Genomic DNA, 27,403 nt, shown 5'->3' with positions numbered 1-27,403 from the left:
TGGATAAGTAATATTATTCAACAATCACAATCTCAGGAGACTCCATTGGATCAATTGATTAATTTATTATCTGCCGAGATCAATGATTGAAATATCATTCAATATCTTCAAAACCGGAAAATTCAATATTGATATCTATGTAGCCATTTATAATTAATAATATATGATAGAAGTAATGTGATATTAATGTATTATGTATGTATGTATATGTATTACTGTAATGAATATAAAATGATTAAAATTTTATTTGTATTATTTCTATTTCCCTAATCAATTACTGCAATATATAGTATAATGTAAATGACAGAAATATCAGTTTGAAGAGAATCATCGTAGAGTGCACAATGTCTAAAACAATCGATAAGTTTGGTAGAAAAAGAAAATGGGGTGGTAATGTCATTCGAGGTCCTCCTGGGAATGGTTTTAAATTAACAAAAGATGGTCATTATGACATGCAAAGGAAAATATTGAAAAATACAAGTGAACCAATTGACAAGAGTGATTGTGTAACTGTATCATATCTTGAGGGGGAAATTAATGGAGCAAAGGAAGTTATACTTCTAGCCCTACAAGCTGCAATACAATCCACAATAGGCAATATTGCTCGGGACGCCCGGCAAGCATTTGACGATAAAATTGCAGAGGCTCGGATAACTTTCACTCGTAAATTTGACAAACTTACAAGTGATGTAGACATAAAAATGTCTGACATAACAGCGTCTACAAATAAAAAATTTGATGCTATGTCAAACATAACAGGGACTACAATGAAAAAGTATGATGTACTGGAACAGAGAGTTGAAGTATTGGAGAAAAACCATAAAGAAGTTTTGGAGAGAAACTATAAAGTCAGGCCATCATCATCAGGTGGACTGGGATATCCAGGACTGAACATTAATCCAAATCATAGAATAATACAACCAAAACCAAAACCAACTGATGATGTATTAATGGAACCAACATGGTGAATGTATTTCCTCGTTAGGTTAGGTTAATAGCTACGTTAGGTTAGCTGCATACTTACGTTAGGTTAGGTGTTAGGTTAGTATTCCCTCGTTAGGTTAGGTTAATAGCTACGTTAGGTTAGCTGCATACTTACGTTAGGTTAGGTGTTAGGTTAGTATTCCCTCGTTAGGTTAGGTTAATAGTTACTGTAGGTTAGGTTAGGTTAGGTTAGGTTAGGTTAGGTGTTCGGTTGCATAGCGGTAGGTTAGCGTACTAGGTTAGGTTACGTTAATACATACGATAGGTTAGGTGTTCGGTTGCATAGCGGTAGGTTAGCGTACTAGGTTAGGTTACGTTAATACGTTAATACGTTAGGTTAGGTGTTCGGTTGCATATTATGTTACGAACGCGCGCGCGAAGAGGGCGTAGATGTCTCTCCAGATGTCCCGCCTACCTGGGGCCGGAGGCCCCACCCACCTGGGCGGAGCCCAGGCAGTGGGCGTGGCCCGTTAGGGCCACGCCCCCCCCCGTCGCCACCAACTTTTCGGATACCCCGCCCCTTTCCGAAGCCCCGCCCCCTTTCCGAAGCCCCGCCCCTCCCCTCCCCGAAGCCCCGCCCCCCGACTCCCAACATTTGCGCATGTACACCCCTACCCTCATCGCGCATGTGCGCTCCCACCATTTTCCCACCGCTCACGCATCGAAGTCGATACCCTCCGGAGAGCACTCCACAACATTCAGTTCGAGAAGTCATCTCATCGAGAGCAGTCCACTCCACAACAAGGCAGTACGTTCCAACGACCAACTTGATATTTGAGTAAGTACATTAGGAATGTTATTTTTTATATCAACTAACTTTGTATTATTTCTTCTTTTTCAGAATGGCAACCAATACACAGGAGGTGAATAATGCTGTGGCGTCTATTCTGCCGGTGTCCGCTGACCAGGAGGAGGCAGCATCTTCGAGAGCGGTGACGGTTGACCAGCCAACCACTTCGCGTTCGCGAGTTAGGTGCAGATCTTCTAGCCCTGACTTATTCGAGGAGGAGGAGGAAGTCAGGGCTGTGAAGAAGGTTTGCCAACGACCTGCAGCAAAGGTTGGTCCTATTTCAAAGTACCGAGCTACTTGCAATAGGACTAATCCTTATGCAGGTAGTTTTTCGACCTCTCGTAAGAGGGCCTCCACACCAGCAGCAGCACCAGCAGCAGTGGAAATTCCGAGGAGTCCTTCTCCGGAGTTGGTGATATTGTCGCCGTTGGTGACGCGACTACCACCGCTGCCAGCGACACCGGCGGATCCTGAGGTGTTGGTGCCACAGCCTATCGGAGAGGTTAGTGAAAAGATGAGTGTTTTTCTGCAGAGATGCAAGAAAGCAGAACGAGCTGCCCGATCTAGCGAGGCCGCGTTGGTTACCATGAAGCGACAAATGGCTGAAATGGATAACCGACGGAGGGAACTCCAAAAGGAAATGGCCGAAATAGATCGGAAGTATGCATCTCTGCAGGAAAGGTGTAAAGCAGAGACCTCTTCGATAAAGCTGTACAAAAAAATAGTGACAGTTATGGACACTCTTTTTGTAGATGAAGTGTAAATATAAGATTAGTTTTAGGTTAGTTAGGAGTATTTAATTATGGTAGTTTTAAGTTTATATTTGTTAAGTTTATATTGAATAAAGGAAAAGGAAGTGAAATAAAGGGTGTACACTGTTTTTTGGTTTGGTACACATTGAACAATGCGATGGTTGGAGCATTTTTCTTCACTTCCTCTTATTATTATTATTATTTTTTTTATTTCAATTCCAAGTTCTTCTAGACAAATACCTCACATCAATTTTTGTGTTCTCTAATCACTTGTAAATAATTTCATGTGAAGAAAATTTAAAAAATAAAAAATAGACATGTTTCATAGTGAAATCGACAAGTATATTTCATTTGTATTTTATCCATTCAAGTATCTCTTTCATTGAATATGTCTTATGTCACTTTGCAATTTACCCCTACTCATTGAATATGTCTTATGTCACACTACAATTTACCCCTACTCAATGTTCCACTCCTCTCCCACTCCCTCTCGAAAGTATAAAAGTATAAATCATCTGATGAAACATTCAGTTGATCAGCTAGCATCGAGATGGAACCCGATTCAACCTCCGAACCCTATAGCTGCCCGGATCAGGGGTACAACTTCAATTACTGGGATAACAGCCAGGTACAGGTTGTCTCTTCCACCACGGAACCCCACAGTCCGCCATACGAATACCGGGATCACGACATCAGGATGCAAGTTCAACATGTCACTGGCAGTGACGAAGGACACTTGGATGACTCGGAATATCCAGATCCTGACGGATGGTGGGACCCTGCTTATGATGACATTGTCCCAATGAGTAGCGACGACGACGATGATGACGACGACGACTCTGGTGATGATGCTGATGACGAGCTTGACGTTAGACGTCCTCCACCATCCCCTATTCTCATCGAGGATAGTCCTCCGCCATCCCCAATCCTAATCGATGATGATGTCCTCAATTCCGATGATGACATATAATCATCTACTCGTCCATCATTTCCTTTCCTTTCCTTCCACGGAGTACACACTTTTTGGTTGGTGTACACGAGGCACTGCGAGGCTGGGGCAGTGTCTTCCTCCCTTCCTCTCCCTCTTATTAGTTTTTTTTTCCATAATAATCACTAGAATTTCTCCTAATAATCGCTCAGAGTTTCATTCTTGATGTTTTCGAATCTCAAACACTGTTCTACATTTCACCCCCTCCATTTCATTTCTTCCAATATAAATATAGCAACAATCCCAGTTCTATATCATTCTTCCACAATGTCGAGTACAGGACCCATCCAAGTACATGAAATAGATTTAACGTCTGATCATTTGAGTACAACCTTCGCTCAATTTCTGCAGCGAATCTATGATCTTCCTGATGATTTCGCAGAACGAGTGGAACAAGGTATTCAGGACGACATAGATGCTGTTGACGATAATAATGCGGATGATGTGATTAGTATATCATCTGATTCAGCTGATTATGACGACGACGACATCATGAGTATATCATCTGATTCAGATGACTACTATGATTCAGATGACGATACCATAATTATTGTTTCTGATGATGAGGAGCGTTAGTCCATATCATTGCATGGATTAATAAAAAAATAACAGCCCTTTTCAGGGCTACAATTAAAGACTGAAACAATAAAAAAAATAGCTCTTTTCAGAGCTACCATTATACTTTCAAACAGAAACAGATTCATACCATTGTTAACATTATGTTAACATTATAATCTCAAACGAAATATATGTATGTGAAAGTATTCATCATTATATGCATATGAATGATTGACAAATGCCAACTTCAACTTTCATTTAAAGTAGTACTCATCATATGCATAGATATTCAATGACTATCAAATTCCAAATTTCGACTTTTCAGTCAAAGTAGTAATTTATTTGTCATATAATGTATAGATATTCAAAGACTAACAAATAGTAATTTATTTGTCATATAATGTATAGATATTCAAAGACTAACAAATTTCCAACTTAGACTTTTATTAGTCAAAGTATTCATTTGTCACATAATCTATGAATACTAATACAACTAACTACTGTTTGTGTGAATAATGTAGCCCTGAAAAGGGCTGTTGTTTTTTTTTGACCAGTAGGTCCACGGTTATTGTGCCACAGGTTGGACATTATTACATATAATACATGTAGATACTCGGGTGAAGTTTGTTAGTGGCCTCTCGCAAGCTTCACACCAATTCTGTCCCATTTCCATAATTGAGACAGTGTTGTGGGTGTTGACATGGGCATACCACCCTCCATTATTGTTTCTATGCGAATAAAACCGAAAGCAGCACCAACATAGTTTTTTGTTCTCTCCATCTATTGTGCTGATCAATACGTATGCATCCAATGCACAATACAAATCCAAGGGATCTTCCAGTGTCTCACTGACATTGAGTGTTCGCATACCGATCCTCATAGCACCATCACCTTCAGTTGTGTCAGCTTCTATCCCTTCATCATCTCCTTCTTCATCCATGACCCTCTCAAACTCCATCACGTCATCATCTTCGTCGCTTTGGTTGGCCTCGTTTTCAACTTCGTCTATCTCATCTTCATCGACTCCAACATCTTCTGCTTCAACTATTACTTCCTCTAGCGGAACATTGACATCCTCATCATCTGATTCGTCTATCCAATTGTTTTCATCAACAGCAGCTATTCTATTTAATGCAGCATTTATTTTTGCAGAATTCATCTTGTTGTTGTTTGCTCACAGTTGTAGAGAGTGAATGAATGAACTCTAGGTTTGCAAGTCAACTTATATAGGAGGTGATGCGACTCCCACTTGACTCGTTTAGAGTGGAATAGTAGGAGAAGTTATCCCACTATACTTCCACATGATGTTGATTTGTATAAATAGAGATCGTAGGTATAGGAGAGAGCATTCAGAGTTTCTGTAAGTCATCTCTTTATATTTCTAATCGAATTAGTAAAATGCCGTTTCCAAAAGAGTGGAATGAAAAACCAAAAGTGTGTGTCTACCCAATGATGATTGCAGGGGCTATTGTGTGCTACTTTTGTCAAATAAGTAGACCTAAGGATTCAATCAATCCATGTACTGGTATGTGTAGTGATTGCGTGTTGCGGATTCAACTATCGCCTCCTTCTCATCCACCGAAGCGAACAAAATCGGATTATCGTCAACAACAGTTACAGTGTCTGAAGTGTTCCGAACCTATAATATTTAACAATATAGGTATCTGTAGAAATATTTGTGGTACCTGTGCTGCCGTTCCAACTCCACTGCAACGTTGTTTGCGTTGTGATACATATTCCATGAATTGTTGGAATCATGTATGCAATGCATGTAGAAGTACTTGGGATCTGTGTGAGAAGGTTGGTCAACTCTACCCCAATAGGAGAATCCATTTTTTTCAATGTTGGTGTTTGACGCCCGAGCAACAACTATTGAGGAATAGAGTCAAAGAACGTTCCACATCCACAGAGACATATTAACATTTTTCATTTTTTATTATCGTTATTGTCCTCTATTATTAATAAATATATATATATTTTGAATTTATTTGTATTATTTTCTAACATTTAAAAATACATGCATGCAACACAAAGTTTTCCTCTTAAATGACAAAGATTGTTACATGCGTGAATAGTTTAGTGAGAGAGCGCATGTGCCACTTGATGAAAGAGCGCATGCGCTAGTTTATTTTCTTCTATAAATGGTGAGGTCTCCGTAACATCATCACCTTTCCTATCCACATTCTATTGCTATCACATATCATTCCTCAGACCTTAATAATCATGAGCTCTATGCCGCTATTGATTGCTGAAGATGGTTCACCACTTGTTGATATCGATCAGACTGATTTTGAAAATATTCCAGTATTACATTTATCGAGTCAAGATTCGATAAATGATTTTGATATTAACGACTTCGTTAACTTTGCAGATGTGCCAGAACCAAATGAGCAAATTATTATTGAAAATCCGATCGTTTCGCAATTATCATCACTCAAACACTCTTCATCTACCCTTCCTCTTGGTGTTGATAAGAAATCTAGAACAATCAAGAGGAAGGTTACTAAGGCATCTTCATCGATTGTCACTGACTTTAAAGAAAAGAAAGAATCCAAAAGTGTTGTGCGACAGAAAAAACCCGCAACGAAAAGTGACAGATCGAAGAGGAAGCCAAAAGGTACTCCTAAAGAAATGAAGAGTGATTTGAAAGCTGAACCGCTATCTTCTTTCAGTCCCCTCCATCGGTTTGGGGAAATGAAAAGGAAAGCAAAATGCCGTCTTGTAAAGGCACAGATGACTATTGCTGAACTTGAAAAGAGTGAGCGAGCTATTAATGCTAATAATGAAACTCTTGAAGCATTAGATGCCAAGATTGCATTAGCGAAGGTTGAATTGGCTAGAATGTCTAAAGATGCTGATGAACTCCGTTCAAAAATTGGTAAAGATAAGCAATTCCATCAACGTTCGAGAATGCAAGCTCAGGCTGAGCTTGAGGAGTCGACTAAGCTTTATGAGACAGCATTATCAGTGAGAGATAATTGGCAAAAAGAGTTGGATACTGCATTTCAAAGTGACGGCGATTAGTTTTGGGAATGATAATGTGTTTTCAATATCGTGAGTTGAAAAATATAAGCGGGAATGGAGTATACAATTAATTTGGTTTGGTATACACAGAACATTGCGAATGGCTGGGGCAATGTTTACCGCTGCAATATTTTTCAGTTCACATACTTATAATTGAAATGAAAACAATAATGAACTTTAATATTACTTTATTCATAAAAGTCACTATTATATACATTTAAACCATATTTGATTCATCAATCCAAGAATTTTGTTCGCTAGGAAGGCCTAACCACTTTACATATACTTTATTTTTTCTTCTCTTCAACACCTTCTCAATCAGATATACGTCAGGATTCTCGGTTCGTAATAACTCTTCTTCGTAAAAACATCCTCTAATCGGCTGTTCATTCATATCTTCAAGATTATAAGTCGTTGGGATGGTTTTATTAATTTTAACAATCTTGAATAGCTCCGTGGTAAAATTCGCAGTGTAAGACTTTTCAAAAATATGTTTGTATTTACTTATACGTACAATATCATTTAATTGGAATTTGGGTTTACTTTGTCTTCCTCCAATTCCATTGATACCCTTGAATTTTAATTTTGTTGTTGAATCAACATTGATGGGTGCCATACCTATTGTACGATGAACTTTATTATTATATCTACTAGTTATAATTGGAAGAATATCAAGCCATTTGTGGTGACCTCTCATCGAAAATTCCTTTTAGAGCCATGCCTTTATTGTACGAATCACTCTTTCTGCTATAGCTGCCTTCTTTGTGCTAAATGTTGAATAATGATTGATATTATATTCTCGCATGAGAGATGAGAAGCTTTTATTGAAAAATTCTTTCCTTCGATCGCTTTGTATGTGTTTGGGGGAGTATTTGGCTTCTTTCAGTACATGTTTCATTGCATTAGTTACTGTACTACCTGTTTTATCTTTAACTGCTACAGTCCACAGATATTTGGAGTAACAATCTATCACTACAAGTATATATCGGTATCCTTCATTACTTTTTGCATAAGGTTGCAGTTCAGCTAAATCTATTTGCCATAGATCTGCAAAACCTTTGATGGTGGTTACTCTTCTACGAAAATTACGTCTTGCAGGTTTATGTAATTCATTAACAACTTGTCGTTTGACATCACTTATTTCATTAGTCATTCTATTTCAATATGATTAAAGAGAAAAGGTGATAATGTTACTGCATTGAATGATGATGTGACAGTGATCATTACATGTGAATATGTTAATATATTATACCTTCTTCACGTAATTCTTCAATTATTGAAATTATTTCATTATCATGTCCGGTATGTCCGGCTGACTTTGAAGCTACCAATAGTCGTAGGCGAGCAACTAACTCTTTCGGTGAATTCCAGTACACATAATTCACAGGTTTAGAATTATATATTTTCTCCATTTTCACTCGTTTGAGTGCTCCACCAATTTTACTTCTACTTCTTATTGGATATTGTCGTGAGTCTAATAGAGGTTTGATAACTTCACGAAATTTTTTAGAATTTGTATTTTTAAAACCATTCTTCAGATGATATTGTTTATATGGAGCATTCGTTATTTTCAATATTTTGGAATATACTTGACGAGTTTCTTCATTATCAACATCTTGTGGATTCTTCAAAAAAATCATATCATACAATTCTGGACTACCTGCGCATTCATATTTTTTCACTTTATTAGCATCCCAAAATGAAATGTTTCCATCTTTGAAATTCACCACTAGACTTCCCATTTTCAGCTTTTGTGTAATTGGATCCATACGTACGCCAAATGTTCCATCATATGCTGGATTTCTAGATTTTATATTATTCAAATGTTTCATCAAAACATCTTCACCACTTTCATTCATAACAGGTGAGATGTCAGGATCCGAGGAATCGATGTGGGACGATGATGGTGTTTCGAATAGAGTTGTTCTCATATCGTCTTGAAGTGTGCTCGTGTCACTATTCACAGATGATACACTACCAAAAGATTGTTTTCTTCCTATTGGAGTACTCATGGGATAATTTGAAGTAGATTGAACAGTTCCATGATTTGGTGATAACACTGGTGATTTAGAAGTAGCGTTTGATGATAAAACATTCAATGGTTTCATTATGGGCTCATACAATCTTTCAAGTGTCGTACGATTTTCAATATTATCATTCTTGATAGAGTTGAATTTCTGCCTGACAGCTTCTGTTGTCTCTACTAGTTGACGTTTCAAATTTATTTCATTGTTTTTATTTTCAGGATCTTTTTTTGTATTCATAATGCCCTTTTTTTTGAATTAAAGCTTAATTCGTTGGTGAAGTGACCACTACAATATTCAGTGATCGAATAAGTTCCAAAAACAAGATCATGGGTATATAAAACTATCGAATCCTTTGCGATATCTACCTTCATCTATTTTTCTATCCTTATCAATGACTAGAAATCCATATTGGTCCTCCCAGCATTTAACACACATCAATTGGAATTGTTTGAATGTTACATCGGGTGAAACATGATCTGAATAAATGTGATGTAAATTCGTCTCATCTTGTTTGAACATTATAATGAAATTGGTATTGTCACGCACTAACTGTTTGGGTACCCGTGAATATGTCTGTGCTAGATAAAAACAATCAACATCCTTATGACGTCCCATACAGAAATATGATCTAATAATAGCTTGCTTTTCACATATCACATCATCGAAAATGAAAACAGAATTAGGCTTAGCGTCGGAGGGTTCCACTATTTCTGCATTATTGCTGAATGTATAAAAACCTAATCCTTTTATAGGTTCCAAAACACTTCGCAAGTACTGATATTTAGGTTGATTGAGTGATTTCGAATAGAGATACACATTTCTAAATCTCAGTCCTTGTGGATGTGTTAATAGTGATATCATTGCATTCGTCTTTCCACAATTTGAAGGTCCTATAATGAGTCCTCGAACTGATGATGGAAGTAGTGGACCATGTCTGAATACCCTTTGTCCATTCAATCCACAACCAAATTTCTCATCTAGATTATCTACAGCAAACTTTTCTTTCTGTTTTACAATGCGCATCGTGCCGTGGTTGGAGACTATATAAATGTTATTAGCTTATTCATTTCAATGTGTACCATCAAACGATACGGACGTATTGAAAGTGATCGTAAAATTAAAAGAGGTTGTGGTTTTGTTAATGATTTAATAAACAAACTTCCTTTCGAATTACATTTACCCGGAGGTTATCAATACTGTGGACCGGGTACAAAATTGAAACAACGTTTAGCTCGTAACGACCCTGGAATCAATAAATTAGATATTGAATGCAAAAAAACACGATATTCAATATTCTAAGCATCCATCCGATCTTGCAGCAAGACATTTAGCCGACAAAGAACTTGAATACAGCGCTTGGGATAGGGTTAAATCGAAGGACGCGAGTATTGGGGAAAGAGCAGCTGCATTACTTGTCACCAACATTATGAAAGCGAAAAGACATATGGGCATGGGTTGTAGTACCAATAAGAAAAAATGTAAGAGGAAACAAACGAAGAAAAATAAAATTAAAAAAGTTGCATTTGGTGCTGGGATAGTCCATAAAGTGCGAAATGTATTGAAGAAAGCTGGTGGGAATCAATTTGTGACGAATAATAGCAAAAAAGCTATCACTGTGGCATTGCAGGCGGCACGTAAATACCTTAAAGCTGCCGGTGGAAAGAAGAAAATCCGCACACCACGCATAATTCCTGTTCCCAAGATCGGTGGACTTTTACCATTGATACCAATTTTTGCTGGACTATCCGCACTAGGAAGTTTGGCGGGAGCCGCTGCTGGTATTACCAAGGCCGTGAATTCGGCAAAAGCCAGCAGAGCGGCTTTAATGGAAGCCAATCGTCACAATAAAACCATGGAGGCTGTAGCATTAGGCAAACGCGGAAGTGGAATATATCTCAAACCATACCGTAAAGGTTTAGGACTATATTTAAAACCATACAAAGCCACAAACAAAACAAAAAACTAATTGAACCCCTACCTCAGAGGCCTCTTACTGATCTCGATCTCAGTTATTATGCACAAAAAATGAAAATTCCACATTTTCGTGGTGTTTTTATACGTGATAGATTACCATCTTCAGGTCCAAAACAAAACGAGACAGCTATTGTTAATTTAAATGGAATAAGTGGACCAGGAACACATTGGGTGGCATATAAAAAATGTGGGAAAGAAGTCACATATTTCGATAGTTTTGGAGATCTACCCCCACCATTGGAATTGACTCGATTCTTTCGAAAATATTCGAATGTAAAAATCAAATATAACTATGATCGACAACAGAAATTTAATACAGTTCTCTGTGGTCACTTGTGCTTGCAGTTTCTCTCTAAATAATTTTCCAAATAAAAATGGATTCAACACCAAAACTGGATCGGGAGGCTATCAAGGGAATGGGGTTTTCACTTAGAATGTTTTCAAAATATGGTACCTTGAAAAAAATGGATAAAGTGATGCTTGCAAATATGCCTAAGGAAGTGATACTTGCATGTGTTGCACATGAGATTGCATATGTTTGGGAAAAGTTGCCTAAGCATCTGCAAGATGACATCGATATAATGAAACATAGATATTGTTATGAGCACCACCACCACGATCAAAATTCAGAATCGGATGTTAATGACGGTCCTATACCTCGGAAATCTATGTGTTGTATTTGTAATATAGAGGATGTGAATATTGGTATCAATAAAAATGATACTTATTACAATACAACACCTTCCAAAAAGTGTAAATTGTCTCAAATGTGCTGTTGCTGTGTACAATAATAAATTGAAATGTGTTTCAAAATATTCATCAGTCATGTCACGAAAGTTCGAGCTACAAGCTGTCGGGACAAGTGTCTTGAGTGCGGATTTTTTTCCACCAATTGAATTGGATAGGAACAGTCGTTATGGATTAGGACTTTTGGGATTCTATGGGTGCAATACAATCAATAATATAACTGAAGCTAATAACTTAGTTAGTTTTAGAATCAGTAATGACAACTCATCGATACCCCAAAAGTTGACAATTGAAATTCCATGTGGTGCTTATGAAATAGAAGAGATCAATGCCGTCATACAGAAACATATCATGTTCAGATTGTTTCATGATAAAAAACCAAATGATGTCGTTGCAGATGATATTTTCTATCTACACGCCAATAATAATACATTCAAATGTGAAATGCGATCCAAATATGAAATTGATCTGACACATCCAAATTCAATAGCAGAAATGATGGGGTTCGCTCATGAAATATTTCCACCAAATCAGATACATGAATCATCATTACCAATAAACATTACAACTGTGAGGCTTATCCGCTTAGATTGCAATATAATATCTGGTTCATATATAAATGGTGAAGAATCCCACATTCTTTTCTCATTCGATATTGATGTTGAACCTGGCTACAATCTCACTAAAGAACCACACAGTATTATATATATGCCTGTCAGTCCAGAAGGTCGTCAATTGATTCACAACATTACAGTGCGTATTTTGGATGAAAAAAATAACCTTATCGATTTTGGAAGTGAAGAAGAGATTTTCATTATTTTGGAATTGAAGAAAATCGAATAACTGTTGTTATGGGTTTCATTTATAATAGACAAAATCGCATTGAACAATCCCAAACGAGTTGCACTATCAAAAAGAAAGGTGTGCATAAAAAGAAGCTCATTCCACAAGTGTATGCTAAACAGTTAGCACATAACGCTCTGTCTGTGAGTGATCTTAAATTTTTGAAATCGATTGGATTGAAAGTGAGAAAATAACAATGGTGCTCGAAACAAACAATGAAAAGTTGAATATATTCAATGAACCAGTGCTCGATCATTCTCTCATAAGTTTACATGAGCACACATATAAGCCCTATGGATCACCGCTATTCAGGAATTCGGATGAAATCAGAATTGCAATCAATAATCAAGATGTTATACTAGATATTGCCGAGAGCTTCATTTACATAGAAGGTAAATTCACCCCCAAAGATGTAGCGAAAACATGCTATCTCTCGAATAATGCAATTGCATTTCTCTTTGACGAAATTCGTTATGAAATGGGAGGTGAACAAGTGGCTGTTGTTAGAAAACCTGGGATAACATCTACAATGAAAACCATGATATCATTTGGACAATCTCATGCTAACACATTATTGACATCTGGTTGGGGACTTTCACAATTGAAGCAAGATATCTTGGATACAAACAGTCATGTTTTTAGTGGAAAACTACCACTGAAATATTTGATGGGTTTTGCTGAAGATTACAACAAAAGTATCTTGAATGCCAAACAGGAATTGATTTTGATTATCGCTCGATCATTCAAAAACTCATATATAGGTGAGGTTGATGCTGATTTGGAAATAAATAAAATCGAATGGAAAATAAGGCATATTGTACCAGATGATAAACACAAGCTCAAACTTTTGAGTAGAATAAACAAAAGCGGTCTGAATGCCAAAATCAAGTTGGCGTATCGTATGTGGGACCTCTATGAACTACCATCATTACGTGGGACTTCTTCAGACATATGGGCCATCAAAACAACTAACGCATTGGAAACTCCTCGTTTTGTCATCATCGCATTCCAAAGTACTACCACATCTGAAGATAGAACACAAGATATTACAAAATTCACAACTGCTGATATCAATAGTATTCGAGTATACTTGAATTCTGAAGTTTATCCATATGAGCGTTGGAATTTGAATTTCGATAAAAAACTTGATGCTCCTGCTTATTATGCTTTTGAGAGTTTCCAGCGAAGTTATTATGATAAAGATATGAGTGAACCTCTGATGGACATTGGACAATTTAGAGAGAATCCACTATTCGTCATCGATTGTTCCCATCAACCGAATGCGACAAAATCATCAACTATTGATATAAAGATTGAGTTTGAGACGAGGAAGACCAAGTTTCCAGACAACACTAAAGTATATGCATTAATTTTGCATGATACAGTTTTAACATACAATGCATTGGATGGTTCAGTTCATAGCAGATATTGACACTTTTTTTTTCACTCTATCATGTACTGTTTTATGATCTTTTTTTTTTATTTGTAACTGACTTATATCATGTATTGTATTTTATATCATATTTATTGTTTTGTAATCATTTTCTATTGTATTTCATCAGATTTAAATAAATAAAACATGAAAATAATACAAAGTTTTTTATTTGACATTATTTATGATTCACAGGAACATACAGACTATCTAAAATAACTTCTTCCTCATAATCATCATTTTCGCGACCATCTTCAATTTCCTCTCGATTTTCATCATTCAATTCAAAGTGATGAATAATCCATTCTGGCAAGTATGGTTGGAGGCTATACAGGAATCTTCTTAGGTTCAGTTCAATCATAACCTCACAAAGTTGCCACAATTCCAATTCATTATCCAAAAATTTGTTGCAAACTTCTGCACCACTCCAATAGTTCTCAGCATCACGAAGGCATAATTCGATTTGTTTTTCATCATAGCATACACTCATATCATAAACGCTTGCATGTTCGGCTCCATCACCCAACACCTTCAATTTAGACGACAAATGTTGAACCGATGATTTGAGATCTACAATATCGACCCAATCTTGACTTGCGTACTGCATCCACATCTTTAAATGGTGGAACTGAAATCGAACAAAAAAAACAATAAGCAACCTCCAATTTTTCAGTGATATAATACTCACATTCCCATTTTACTTGTAGTTACAAAGTGAGTGTATTCAACTAAGTTAGTAATGTTTATATTTCCATATAATTATCATCTAATATATGAATATTAATAAAACAATAAGAAATTCATTATAATTACTATTATTATTCAATCATATTGAATTTGACTAGAGTTATCGTTTTCACACCAAAAAAAACTTTGTAAGCTATGACCTAAAGAAATTCACTATAAATTATTACTATTATTCAATCATATTGAATTTGACTAGAGATCGCGTTTTCATGCCAGCAAAACTTTGTTGGCTCTGTCCTAAATACATCATCGTATATTTACCACCTGATGAGTTGATACAAGATATATCGTCATCACTGAATTGCAACGAAATACGTTTTGGTAGCCATGTTTTAAATAATTTATCATTGCTCACATCTTGCAAAGTTAATAAAATTGATTTACCAAATCGTGTAGAATAAGTTGACATATTTTTAATTATGTACACTTCATCAATTGGCAATGATGATAAGGCCTTTTGCTCTAGTATTTCAACCTCCTGTACAATCAAATTATTAATTTTATTCAAGTCTACTTTTGAAACGGACATGATGAAAATATATATGAAAATATAAACAATTTCCAACAGACAAATACACTCACCGTCTTCCTTCTATTACGAACTGAATAACACTCTACCAATTGCTAACTGCTGCAGATATATTCGTCTACTGATTTCATAGTGTGCCAGGCATTTCTTTTATATTAAACAGTGTGAGTCGCCCCCACTATGAAACCGTGAAAGATTCACAATGCTAGTTGCTATCCACTAGAGATGCCTGACGTCACAGCCAAGCCCATCTCCCAACTTGATGCGATAACAGTTGCCGGTACGAGCAAGCAGTGGTCGTTGCGGTCTCGGAGACGGTAGACGCTAGGCAAACGGTCCTCGGCTGCCGTTGTGTCACCATCGATAGCGGGGCTAGAGCGAACCTTCATCGCTTCGGGAGAGGTGAGGGCAGACCGATGAATACGCATTACTCTGCCACACGTCGTGGAGTGAACATGTCGCTCTCTAGCCGTTGAACGGTTATTGCTGTGACGTCACTCCACTACTAAGTTGGTACCCTCACACCGATGGAGCATTTATTACTTGGAGGATCTTCGAAGTATGCAGACGTATGTTTGTACATAGACAAACAAGCACATGATGAAACCCTGTACCGTGCATTCTCCTACACACACACACACACACATAAACACACAAAATCTCATATGAAAAAAAAAATCTGAACGATCCATGCACCAGACACTTCAAGGTCACAACGCCTTGACTTCACTGCACAACAAAAAAACTTCACCAAACAACAACCAATAAAAAAAGCAATTAATACGTCATAGTGGTGGGGGGAGGCCGAGAATCAGCTGTAAACAACTACTAATATGGAATCGAGACCAAACACAACGGATTTATGATTCAACACCAGACAACGCTGACGAGACCTATGGTGGGTCGAAACAGCGATGTCTGGTATTGAATCATAAATGTTTCTATGTTGCTTTGTTGCTTCGCAAAGGACGAATCTCCTCGACGGTCGATATCAAAGCTTGGTTTTGTAAGTGACCGCCTTGGGGATCCTCGTTTGTCTTTGATATCCGAGGACTGAGTTCTCTGTCGATCCAATAGATGGCGTCTTCGCAATATATAGATTTATAGAAAAATAATTAACTACATATTATTCTTCTTTTATAGGCCTATTGAAAATCCCACGTTGGCATATGTCCATCTTTCAAGGATAATGTCGCATATAATATGATATAGTCGAAGTTAACGGTATTGTGCACTCTTAAAGTTGGCGACACTGTCAAAGGCCAAAAAAACCAATACATAGAAATGAACCGGCAGCAAACTAGTCCACGTGGATTGTAGACTTGGCGGTCCGTATTGGATAATTTTTACTAACCGAGTTTTATGATTGGCTATCATAAAATCAAATTTGAAGTCATGTTACGGTGACGAATATAAATCGGGAAATGCGGGGATTGTTATCGCCGTCGTGTTCAGTTCAGGAACTAATCGCGATTTGAGTATTGAAATTCGATATTGGTGCAGTTATAATTACTTGAAATTGTTCTTATCTGTTTAAAATGTGGCGTCATTGGAGAGTAATAATAGTATTAACGAGTGTGATAACAATGCAGACTTTTTCCTATGTAGTGATTCCGATAGCGATGATGAACAATGCGAAAAAGAGATACCAGTGAATAAGATTCGGATGCATTTGAATATTGAAACAAAGACAGTATGTTTCAATGTATATAAGAATCTACATCTCAAGTTTGGTTTAGAGGGAAACAAACTATTACAAGCAACATCAGATTTGACTGAAATTCCTTTCTCAACTGTACGTAAAACAATCAAGAACAAACCTTATGAACACAAGACGCGATGTGATACTGGAATACCAAAACCTTTAGATGTTCATCTGATAAAATCATTGAAAAAACAATATACGACTGTTACAAAAGCAATGAGATTCATACAACTGAAATCAAAAGGAAGAAATTGAATACTTTCGGCCATAACATGAGCTGCTATGACAAAACACTTCAGAATTGGATAAAGAAGAAGACTGGCAGAAAAGGATTGAAAAAGTAATTTTACTTGAAAAAGACTATACGGAGATTGGAGACTTCCATATTAATGGTGAGAATAAATTCATTATTGATATGATGCGCAATGATGCGAAGACATCGAATATATCTCTTCTGATTCTGGAGATACACAGAAAAAAACAAAAAATCCCAAATTATTTTTTTGCCTATATCTTCTTTATTCGCAGACATATTGAAAATCTGTCCACATTTTGCTACTGGCAATTGATGTGGGCTCTCAGATTATATCCATGAATCTTTAATACAGGATGTCATCTGACTTAGTCCACCCCCATCTCTGAAAATTTTTAAATGCAGCCTGTATTTTTTGTTATATTTTTTGGATCGTAGACGTTCACTTCATACTGAGAAATTAAATTAAATTTTATATTTCGGGATTTTTCGGTAATTATTCTCTTTTAAATTACGGCCTGGAAATTGGTTGACTGAGTTGAATAAAAACATAATAGCAATTTTCACGTCTCCCTATGTATCGTAGAGTTTTTCGAGAGTTTTTTTTTCATTTTTAGGTACCTATTCATATTTTTTCCATTGCTCTGAGCGTTTTCTACAATGAACTTCGAATAAGAAAACCTAATAGCAATAATAGCATCCGAAACGAACACTATAATTGTAATGAAAATTGAAATGAAGTAATTCATATAGGTACCCAAAAAAAATTCAGGTATTTCAGGCCGATATAGAATTTGTTGCAGTCCGAGCATTGTATACTATATATCCCGTTTTGGTCTTTGTCTTCTTCTTTTTCATAGTTGTTTATATGTGTTATTTTCGTGTTTGGCTTGTATGTTATGTTGATATTCAGTGGTTTGAAGACGGTTGTTGACAGTGGTTGAATAAACAACTATGAAAAAGAAGAAGACAAAAACCAAAACGGGATATACAGTATTCAATGCTCGGACTGCAACAAATTCTATAGCGGCCAAACCAAAAAAAACTGATCCAAAGGTACGATGAACACAAAAACGCATACATAAACCCAATACTATATAAATCAAACCTCGCAACACACGCCATACAAAACAAAAATAACTTTCCCCCACCTAACATTCAGTATATTAAACAAATCAATATACCCTCCTAGAAGCAAAGAACCTGGAGAAGATTTAACACAAAGAATAGTACCTGATGTAATCCAAATACAGGCAAATTTACTTATAGCAACAGAAGTTTCTGTATTGAGGCGTTCGGACCGTATAAAAAGACACACAACAGGATAACACGTTCAGATAGAAAAGTGCCTAGAAGATGACAGCACGACTATCTGTCGAAAGCGCTCGCAGATAATACAAGTCATAGAGCTCCAAATCCTTTTTGTAACTTATATTAATAGTAAAATACTGAAAATAAAGGAAAAATCCAATATATATATATATATATATATATATATATATATATATATATATATATATATTGATAGATCTTGTAAACACAAGATCTATCAACTGAAACCACAAATGTGCGGTTGGCTCCTGTTGGTGGCTCCGTGCGTTTGTATTTCTATCTTTTGGTAACCAAGTGTTGCCCATCCTTACACTTGGCTGCACCAAGTGGATGATGATGGATGGGCCAAATATATATATATATATATATATATATATATATATATATATATATGTTAGAAAACCTTGAGGATTTCATGCACATTGCAATTAGCTTTCACACCATAGAATTTAAATTAATATCTAAGGAGTTATTCCGTCAAAAAATTAATTCAAACGGCCTGACAAACCAATGCGAATAGTTCATATTTTTAGGGAAAGAAAGTTTTTGGCTTTCTGTATATCATATACATCCATGTATAGAGTTACTTATTTTAAAATTGATTACTTCCTTCCATTTTTTTTTGGAAGATTCCCTCATCCCTTTTTTTGTATCAAGATGGAGTAGTAGAAAGCCAAAAAACTTTCTTTCCCAAAAAATAATCACTCCTAGAAATATAACCCCTTCAATTCAAATCATATTTTTGTTAAGTGTTACCTTCTGGTAGTTGGTACTGACCTAATTCAAAATCATGATAGCTGTGAGCGAGTTTTATTCAAGGTCATTAAAATTGGTTACTAGACGGGATACCTCGTTTCGTTCAGAGAGTTGATATGAGATTTTGTATTGGTTGAAATATAAGGATGAACTTTAAATTACGAGAGGTCGACAGATAATGCCTCATATAACCTTATACTAATGGGTAACCTCACCCGTACAAAAAGAGCTTCGAATTTTCCACAATGTTCTAAAACATTCCGCAGTATTCGAATGGAATGTTTCATGATGACCTGGAATGTTCTCGAAGGACGAGGACGAAACTTTCTACGCCTATATTTCCAAAAGTATGCCCTTCAGGTAACCTTTTAGATAACCTTCTCCGAATTTTCCGAGATGTTCTGAAACGTTTTGGAATCCTTATGAATACTTTCGATTGATGTGTATTTACTTGGAAAGGCAAATAATTTCAGCTGTTATATCATCAAGAGTTCACTTTTCAGGTAAAAATAGGGATGGGGAGAAAGAGGGTTGTTGACACAACATATAACTCTCGTGATCGTTCCACAAAGGGCTGAGATGTTCCGGGGTGATACTGAACGTTACAGATTATTTCCGAACATTCTACCATATTCCAAAATGTTTCGGGACGTTCTGGAATGTAAGAATGCTCTCGAACACGCTTTTGGATCGTTCTAGAACTTTCTAAAGAGCGAAACTTTTAACCCTTATATCTTCAAAAGCACGCCCTTCAGGTCAAACGGGCACGTTTTTAAGGAACAAGCACATGCGACACTGTGACGGAAAAATATACAGTGTGTCCCAGCTGAAACCTGACACCTCCTCATCTGCGAACTCGTGAAACAAATTGAAAAACTTCAACACACTTCAAGCAACACTTGATAGATCCTCAATTTCAGTAAATCGATGTATTTAGGATTGAATTCCCTTCAGAATGATTTATCACAAGTATAGTAGTTCCATTGAAAATTCTGAAGTAGGAGGTGCTGGGGTTGAGGGGGTTGACAACACAATGATGATGTATTTGATGAAAGTGTTTTTCCTTGAAATAAAAATGTATGAGTCTGAGCAATTTTCAATTTTTTTCACGAGTTCGCAGATTCGGGGGGTGACAAGTTTTAGCTGGGACACACTGTATGTTCTGCTACCCGTATGAAACTGAGTCGTGCTGTCGTGCCAGTCTCTCACGCGTATATATATATATATATATATATATATATATATATATATATATATATATTCATTTATTTATTTATAATTCGTGACTGGATATATTATGGGGTTGCAACCCCAAAATACTGTTCTGTTAATTTCAAACATTTAATCAGTTCAACTGTCATTAATTTGAAGTGATCAACTTTCTTATACATGTTATTCAACAGATATTTCTCAACATGAAGAAAATCTCAGTTTTGCATTAGCTAACTCAGACAAAGTTAAGCAATAGAAAATAAATATTTTGATTTCGACAAGTTATCTTTTGTTTCATAATATTGACACCAATGACGAAAACAGTCGTTCAACAACCGAATACGATTACGAATTGAAGAACGTTCTCAGGAATCATAAGTTAACAGGATTCGGGCCAGCGAAAGAGATAATGACTCCTTTTTTGCCACTGATTTTCAAAGCCTCCAGATAGTTTTATATTATTGATGGAAACATCTATAGCCGCACGTAAAACCGATTGCTGGCTTGGCGACTCATGCCGTGGCGATGGGTATAGCCATGTGCAAGCGACTGTGCGATTCACCTATCACTGATTCGGCATTATGCTATCTCTCTAGACACACTGAGCTTAGATACCGATTGTGTTCACAGTTGTGTTTACAGTATACATGACCTGTGTTTTACTGAATAAATTATTTTTTTAAATAATTGATAATAAAATATGTCTGAAAGTGATAATTTGGAAAGTGATAGTGAGCAGCAAAATCACACTACGACACACTATCAAGTTATCAGTAAGTTAATTATATTTTTATATTTTATTATAATTAAAGTATGCATTTATATGTGCATTAAGCCCGGGTATATTTGTCTCAAAGGTCACTAAATGTAAAATCCACTCTTTTCGTAGATTGAAATTTACACAATTTTCATAGCATGGTATATTTTCAAATTAATTATTGATTTATTTTAATTTCATTCTTATGAAAAGTAATGCTCTAAAACACTTGCTTGAAGAATAAATTTGATAAAGACTGACAAAATTGTATTTCAAAATCAGCTCAAAGCGAGTAGCGTGCAGATGTTTTTCTTATTTGTTATTAACAGGAAAGCCAGAAATTTATTTATTGATTAATTTTATAATGATGGGGGAATTTATATTGAAACATTTATTATTGATATTTATAATTTAAGATCACATCAACATTTTTTATGTATATTGTAATTACATATTTTTTATGAATATTTCAGTACCCAACAATAATCATATGGGTTACAAAATATTATTATTGATGTTTCACATCTGCCAGGTGTCCTATTCTTTGAAAATATATTTCTCATTCTATATCTATTCTTATAAATGTGACAGTCACTCACATAACCGTCACTCATTCATCTCTGTTTCTTCATGTTTTTTCATACTGGTGAGTCCTAGGAAGCTAAAATTTGGTATATGGGTGCTTCTTAGGTCTTATTCCAAAGACATACTAAAAACACCAGACAGTTTGTTTGATGTTATCGGGTTCATCAGCCGTGGTCCACAGGTTTTTATATCTGACGTTTCGTCTGCTACTGCGGTATACATCATGGTATACATCATGCGATGTGGCAACAGCCGAAGTGAGTAATGTTGAGTAATGAAAGTATTACTATGGTGATATACGTTGCCTTATATAGGTAAATGACTAATACCATAATCTTTCTGTTAGAATACAAACTGAAAACAGTTGTTTGGGATAGAGCAAATTTTTATGTGGGAATCAATGGAGCCATTTACGTTTGCACTTATATCTGCACATTCTCAAGGTTATATCCGTTTTTTTACCATTTCATGTTTTCAGATTTCCAGAATTACCCTGTAGATTCAGATGCGATTTAAAAATGAATTTTTCATGACGCAAACTTTCTAGCAAATAAAAACAAAAAGCCCTATTGGTAACTCAGTCAACCGACATACTGTATATGCCTCAAGGAGAAGCTAATAAACTTGAATTGAATATTTTGACATTTGGTAAAAATTTCAAAAACTGTCAACGAAATCTCGTAATATAGAGGCGGAATGAATACTCACTTATAACGTGTATCATGAAAGAACCCAGGACGATCATCCAGCCCCAACCTCCATCAGGAGGAGGTGGAGATTCACTTTCCTCCTCATCATCTCTCCGTTTCGATGAATGGCCCACAGACATTCTGTCAAAAAAAAATATATACCAATAAAACTGAAACATGGCATTTTAGCGTTTTCACTAGCCCTAGCCAGTATAGATTTTATTTGTCGTATATTATGTACCAACGTGAAAATTTGGGGATATATATCATATGTACTTCAAAGTGTACTTGAAGAGTTACCAAAAAACTAAATGCAAATAACCGTATTGCAAAACTTACTTATTTGCAAGAAAATAGCACTCGAAATATGATTGACTTTCAGCTAAATGCAAACGTTGTTTTTTCACCAAACCTTTCAAATGTTTATGTAGTCACATGCATTTCAACCTTTGTAATGTAAACATGTTATTAATTTTTCGAAAAGCAAAATATATGGGCCGTTCATCAGATACATTAGCCATAACTTATTGAATAAGGAAGTAAAATGAAGAGAAATCACACCCACCAGTGTTGAAAACTAGCCCACTTGTGTGTTTCAGGAAATTCAATATTTATAAAAGAAAGAATTAATATTTATAAAAGAAAGAATTGATAAAATAACAAAAGTTGAGGTTTATGCATCCAAAAAACCGCCTATTAATTATTGTTCTGTTCAAATACATTCAGGCGTTCAACAACCGAATACGATTACGAATTGAAGAACGTTCTCAGGAATCAAAAGTTAATAGGTTTCGGGCCAGCGAGAGAGATACTGACACCTTTTTTGCCACTGATTTAATTATTGTTCTGTTCAAATACATTCAGGGATCGACAAGACAAGCTGCAGGTGGATAGAATGCATGCTTATTGGAAGATTAGTATATACAACCATTATGGGGGAAACAGTCGTGGCACGGGTAGCAAGGGGCTGTCCTCAGGGGGGTTCTATCCCCTCTGTTATGGAACCTTGTAATGGACGAGCTATTATGTCTCCTGGATCACAATGGGTATAAAGCACTGGGCTATGCAGACGACTTATTCATCTTAGTCCAGGGTAAATACAATAATGTAGTGAAGGGATGCATGCAGCAGGCCCTGAACATTATAACAAGATGGACCAAAGAAGAAGGGCTTAACATAAGCCCATCCATTTCGACCATAGTAGCATTCACCAAGAGGACTAAAACGGAGGGTCTCGGACCTCTAAAATTTCGAGGTGAAGAAATACAAGTGTCGGGGGAGGTTAAATATCTGGGAGTAATTCTAGATTATAAACTGACCTGGAACCAACACTTGAACAGGATAAAGAGGAAAGCGGAGGTAGCACTGATGCTCGCCAGACGCACCAATGGAAAAACATGGGGGCTTAAACCAGACATGGTATATTGGCTATACACGATGGTGCCAAAGATGAAACAGGCGACCGCCATCAACAATCTAGGCAAGGTGCAAAGACTTGCATGTTTGGGAATGACGGGAGCAATGAGAACTACCCCAACAGCTGCATTGGAGACACTCCTGAATCTACCTCCTTTACACTTTGTGATAATGGGGGAGGCCAGGATGGGCCAATTCAGACTGGAAAACTCACCGAACTACAAAAGATCGGACCGAACAGAAATTTCAGAACAAGTGGAGGAGCACATATTGAATATGTGCACGGACCACATAACACCGTAGTACACCTTTAACACAAACTTCACGGCCAAAATCATATGCCTTGAAGGGTGGAAGACCATTAGTCATCACGAATATAGATGGATCGAAGACCAAACATGGAACGAGAGCTAGAATATACCGAGCGGATAGAAATTTAAACTACAGCTATCTGCTAAGACTATACACATCCGGCTTTCAGGAGGAAGTGTATGCTATCTTGCAGTGTGCAAGGCTTATTGAATTGAGACCTCAAAGAAATGAGCGGATCAATATTTTGACAGACAGCGAGAGCGCACCAGGGGCTCTGACAAACCCGAAGGTGATATCAAAACTGGTCTGGGAATGCCATGAAGAACTGAATGGACTTGCAAACAGGTACAAATTAACTTTGTACTGGGTACCAGGGCATTCAGGAATCACATGTAATGATAAAGCTAATGAATGCGCTAGACGCGGATCATCAACTTCATATATAGGTCGTGAACCAGCTCTGGGGGTACCAAAATCATTGGTACGAAACCAGATTAGGACGTGGACCAATAAGAAGCACACAGAGTACTGGACAAAAGTACCTGGCAACAAACACAGTAAAACCTTCATTAGGAAACCGTCCGAGAAATGAACCGGAGAACTCTTCAATATGGTAGGGATCGGCTCAGAATAATTACAGGGTTACTAACCGGTCATTGTCCGCTTAGAGAACACCTGAATAAAATGGGGCTGTACAACGGAGACCTCAGCTGCAGATTATGCAACGAAGGGATAGAAACAGCTCTACACATCTTATGCGAATGTGAGGTACTGAATCACAGGAGGTAGGCAATATATGGACGTACAAAATTACGTCTAGAAGAATATGACGAACATCCAACACGGAACCTGTACAAACTACTACAGGGAACGAGACTGATGGAATGGGTGTCATGAGAAGATGGGAGAATAAACGCAATAAGCCCAAGAGGCTGCAGTGTTTTCTGGAGACTGGGACTAAATGGACAAGTCAGACAGCTCCGAAGGTACAAAAAAAATACATTCAGTGCACATCATATTGAAAAAGTATTAGTCAAAAAATATCTTCAAAATGCAGCTTAGTGAAACCGTTAAGCTATGTATCCAACATCACATATCCTTCTCCACTCTAGTGTGGCACGAGTTGTTATAATCTCTATACTGTTTTAGAATGAAAACATTCATGACAGTGAGAAACGTTGTTTTCAAAAGTATGCATTTTTAAAATTGTTTATTGTAGGTACAGTTATTTAAAAATTCGACAAAAAAGCTCAAAAAATAAACAGAAAAGGCATTATTATCCCTCTTAAGTTCCATGGTAATACATAAAATTTCATCCCATAAATCATTACCTCTATCTGCCTATATGATAGTTTCAAGATTTTTGTATTTTTCGACAGTGATAAACCTTAAAAAATTCAATGCAGATCTTTTTAATAAAATACCTAGTTATTTCTATACTTTTCTCATATACTTTTGATTTGAAGACCTAATTCTACATATTTCAAATTATTTACAATAATTTGAAATATGTGCCAACTCAGTAAGTATTTTTTTTAAATAGTCGAAAGATCTTTTGAATGATGTATGTATGTTTTTAACTGTCAGGTACGTGAGCTTTTCAGAAGTGGGTACTCTTATCTGATGAATTCAAGAAACATTTCATTGTGAGATTTTCAGTAAACAGTTTTTAAAAAACGCAACCTGTGTGAAAATGTTACAATAAAGTGTTTCTTGAATAAATTATAAATTTTCACCAACCGCCAATTCTATCACTAGTCTGATGAATTCTGTTTTGTACCTAAGTAGAGTAATTTTTAAGTATAAGAAATACTTTCTTTTTCCTGCTTTCGGGTTTGAAATCTCTATATCTGGTTGATAATAAAAAGGAGTACAAATGTAAAATACACAAGACTGATTTTTGGGTGAACCCATTATGGTACTCATGGGCATTTTTTCTTGGAATTATAATAAGGGGAAGAAGCCAGATTTTTACTGTTGTAAAAATACTGTTGAAAAACAGTATCTCAAGTTTGGACAGTGATCACTTTGGTTATTACTGAACGTTTGAAATATGAAAATATTTATTTTAAGGAATGAAGAAATGATTACTATTGAAACATTTTAAAACCAAAGTTGGTAATCATTGTAATTGTTTTATAAAACTATTTTAATTGTATTTTCATCACAAAATTGAATAGATTATTACCATAGTTAGTGAATAACACTCAAAAATGTTACGGAAAAATTTTGTTGCAGTGTTACTAAAATTTCAAATAATTTTTTAAGCAATACTTTTTCCTATTCTATTTGTTTTCGAAAAATAAAATTGCAGCATCGTATGAATAAACAGTTTAGCTCTATTATACATATCATCAATTGTAAAGTAGTAATGATGAGTTTTAATTGGGGTGGTGATTTCGACATAATTTTTGTTACTTGAAAATTGAGACCAACATTATTTTGTTAATGACCCGTAATGTTAATGAAATGTATGTTTATCTCGAACAGTTCATCGCTTCTTGGTTAATTTAGGTTGTAACTTTCGAATTTAGCATCAACAAGCTATTAATTCGTTTGTATTGGATCTACAGATGGTAATAACCAACAATTCTTTTTGTTTTCTTCCATAAGCTACATTATTGCCATAAAATACTCATTTTATAAATTATTCGTGAAAACCGCCTAAAACGTAAGTTTATTTCACTAGCGAATAATTTGAAAAGTATTGACTTTTGAAAAAAACTATATAGAATATATCCATTCTGGGGTTTATTTTCAAAAAATTATTTTTCACCCCAAAAGAATGGCATCCAACCCCAGGAAAAACGTCATAGACTCTGGACTAATAATTCATAATTAAAATTGAATCTAATGCTGTTTCTTCCAGTCACACTCTAGCAGCTTCAGAATATTTTTCATTAACCAGACCATCAAAAATTATTAATATTAAATTGTTTATGCTGTCGAATTTCAGCTACTGAGGCTAAAATTCTCGTGTAACAGTAGGCT

At 36.1% G+C, this 27,403-nt stretch overlaps 2 protein-coding genes across 3 annotated transcripts in view; one reads left to right on the top strand and one right to left on the bottom strand.

Annotated features, from left to right (window-relative positions):
* The window catches only part of Mct1 (Monocarboxylate transporter 1), a 215,271-nt gene that overhangs the window by 61,551 nt on the left and 126,317 nt on the right, over positions 1-27,403 (bottom strand). For both annotated transcript variants that reach the window (XM_074184198.1, XM_074184197.1), the window contains one exon: positions 22,704-22,825. In XM_074184198.1, the coding sequence (XP_074040299.1) occupies positions 22,704-22,824 (121 nt within the window). In that variant the 5' untranslated portion in view covers position 22,825. The remainder of the gene's footprint in view (positions 1-22,703; positions 22,826-27,403) is intronic.
* Positions 241-2,683, top strand: LOC141486401 (uncharacterized). The gene is made up of 2 exons (XM_074184282.1): positions 241-1,762; positions 1,826-2,683. Exons 1-2 carry the CDS (start codon positions 1,611-1,613, stop codon positions 2,535-2,537), a joined length of 864 nt encoding a protein of 287 aa, XP_074040383.1. The 5' UTR covers positions 241-1,610; the 3' UTR covers positions 2,538-2,683.

This window comes from Leptinotarsa decemlineata, unplaced genomic scaffold, assembly GCF_025532065.1.
Source record: "Leptinotarsa decemlineata unplaced genomic scaffold, Ldec_3_MD MMD2_tig00026354_RagTag_RagTag, whole genome shotgun sequence".
Taxonomy (NCBI): domain Eukaryota; kingdom Metazoa; phylum Arthropoda; class Insecta; order Coleoptera; family Chrysomelidae; genus Leptinotarsa; species Leptinotarsa decemlineata.
Note: the sequence above shows the minus strand (reverse complement) of the source record. Positions and strands in the feature narration are given on the sequence as shown.

Coding starts and splice junctions, on each gene's coding strand:
- LOC141486401 (XM_074184282.1), top strand. CDS start 1,611: ATGTGCGCTCCCACCATTTTCCCACCGCTCACGCATCGAAGTCGATAC. Junction 1,763..1,825: donor ACGACCAACTTGATATTTGA/GTAAGTACATTA, acceptor CTTCTTTTTCAG/AATGGCAACCAATACACAGG.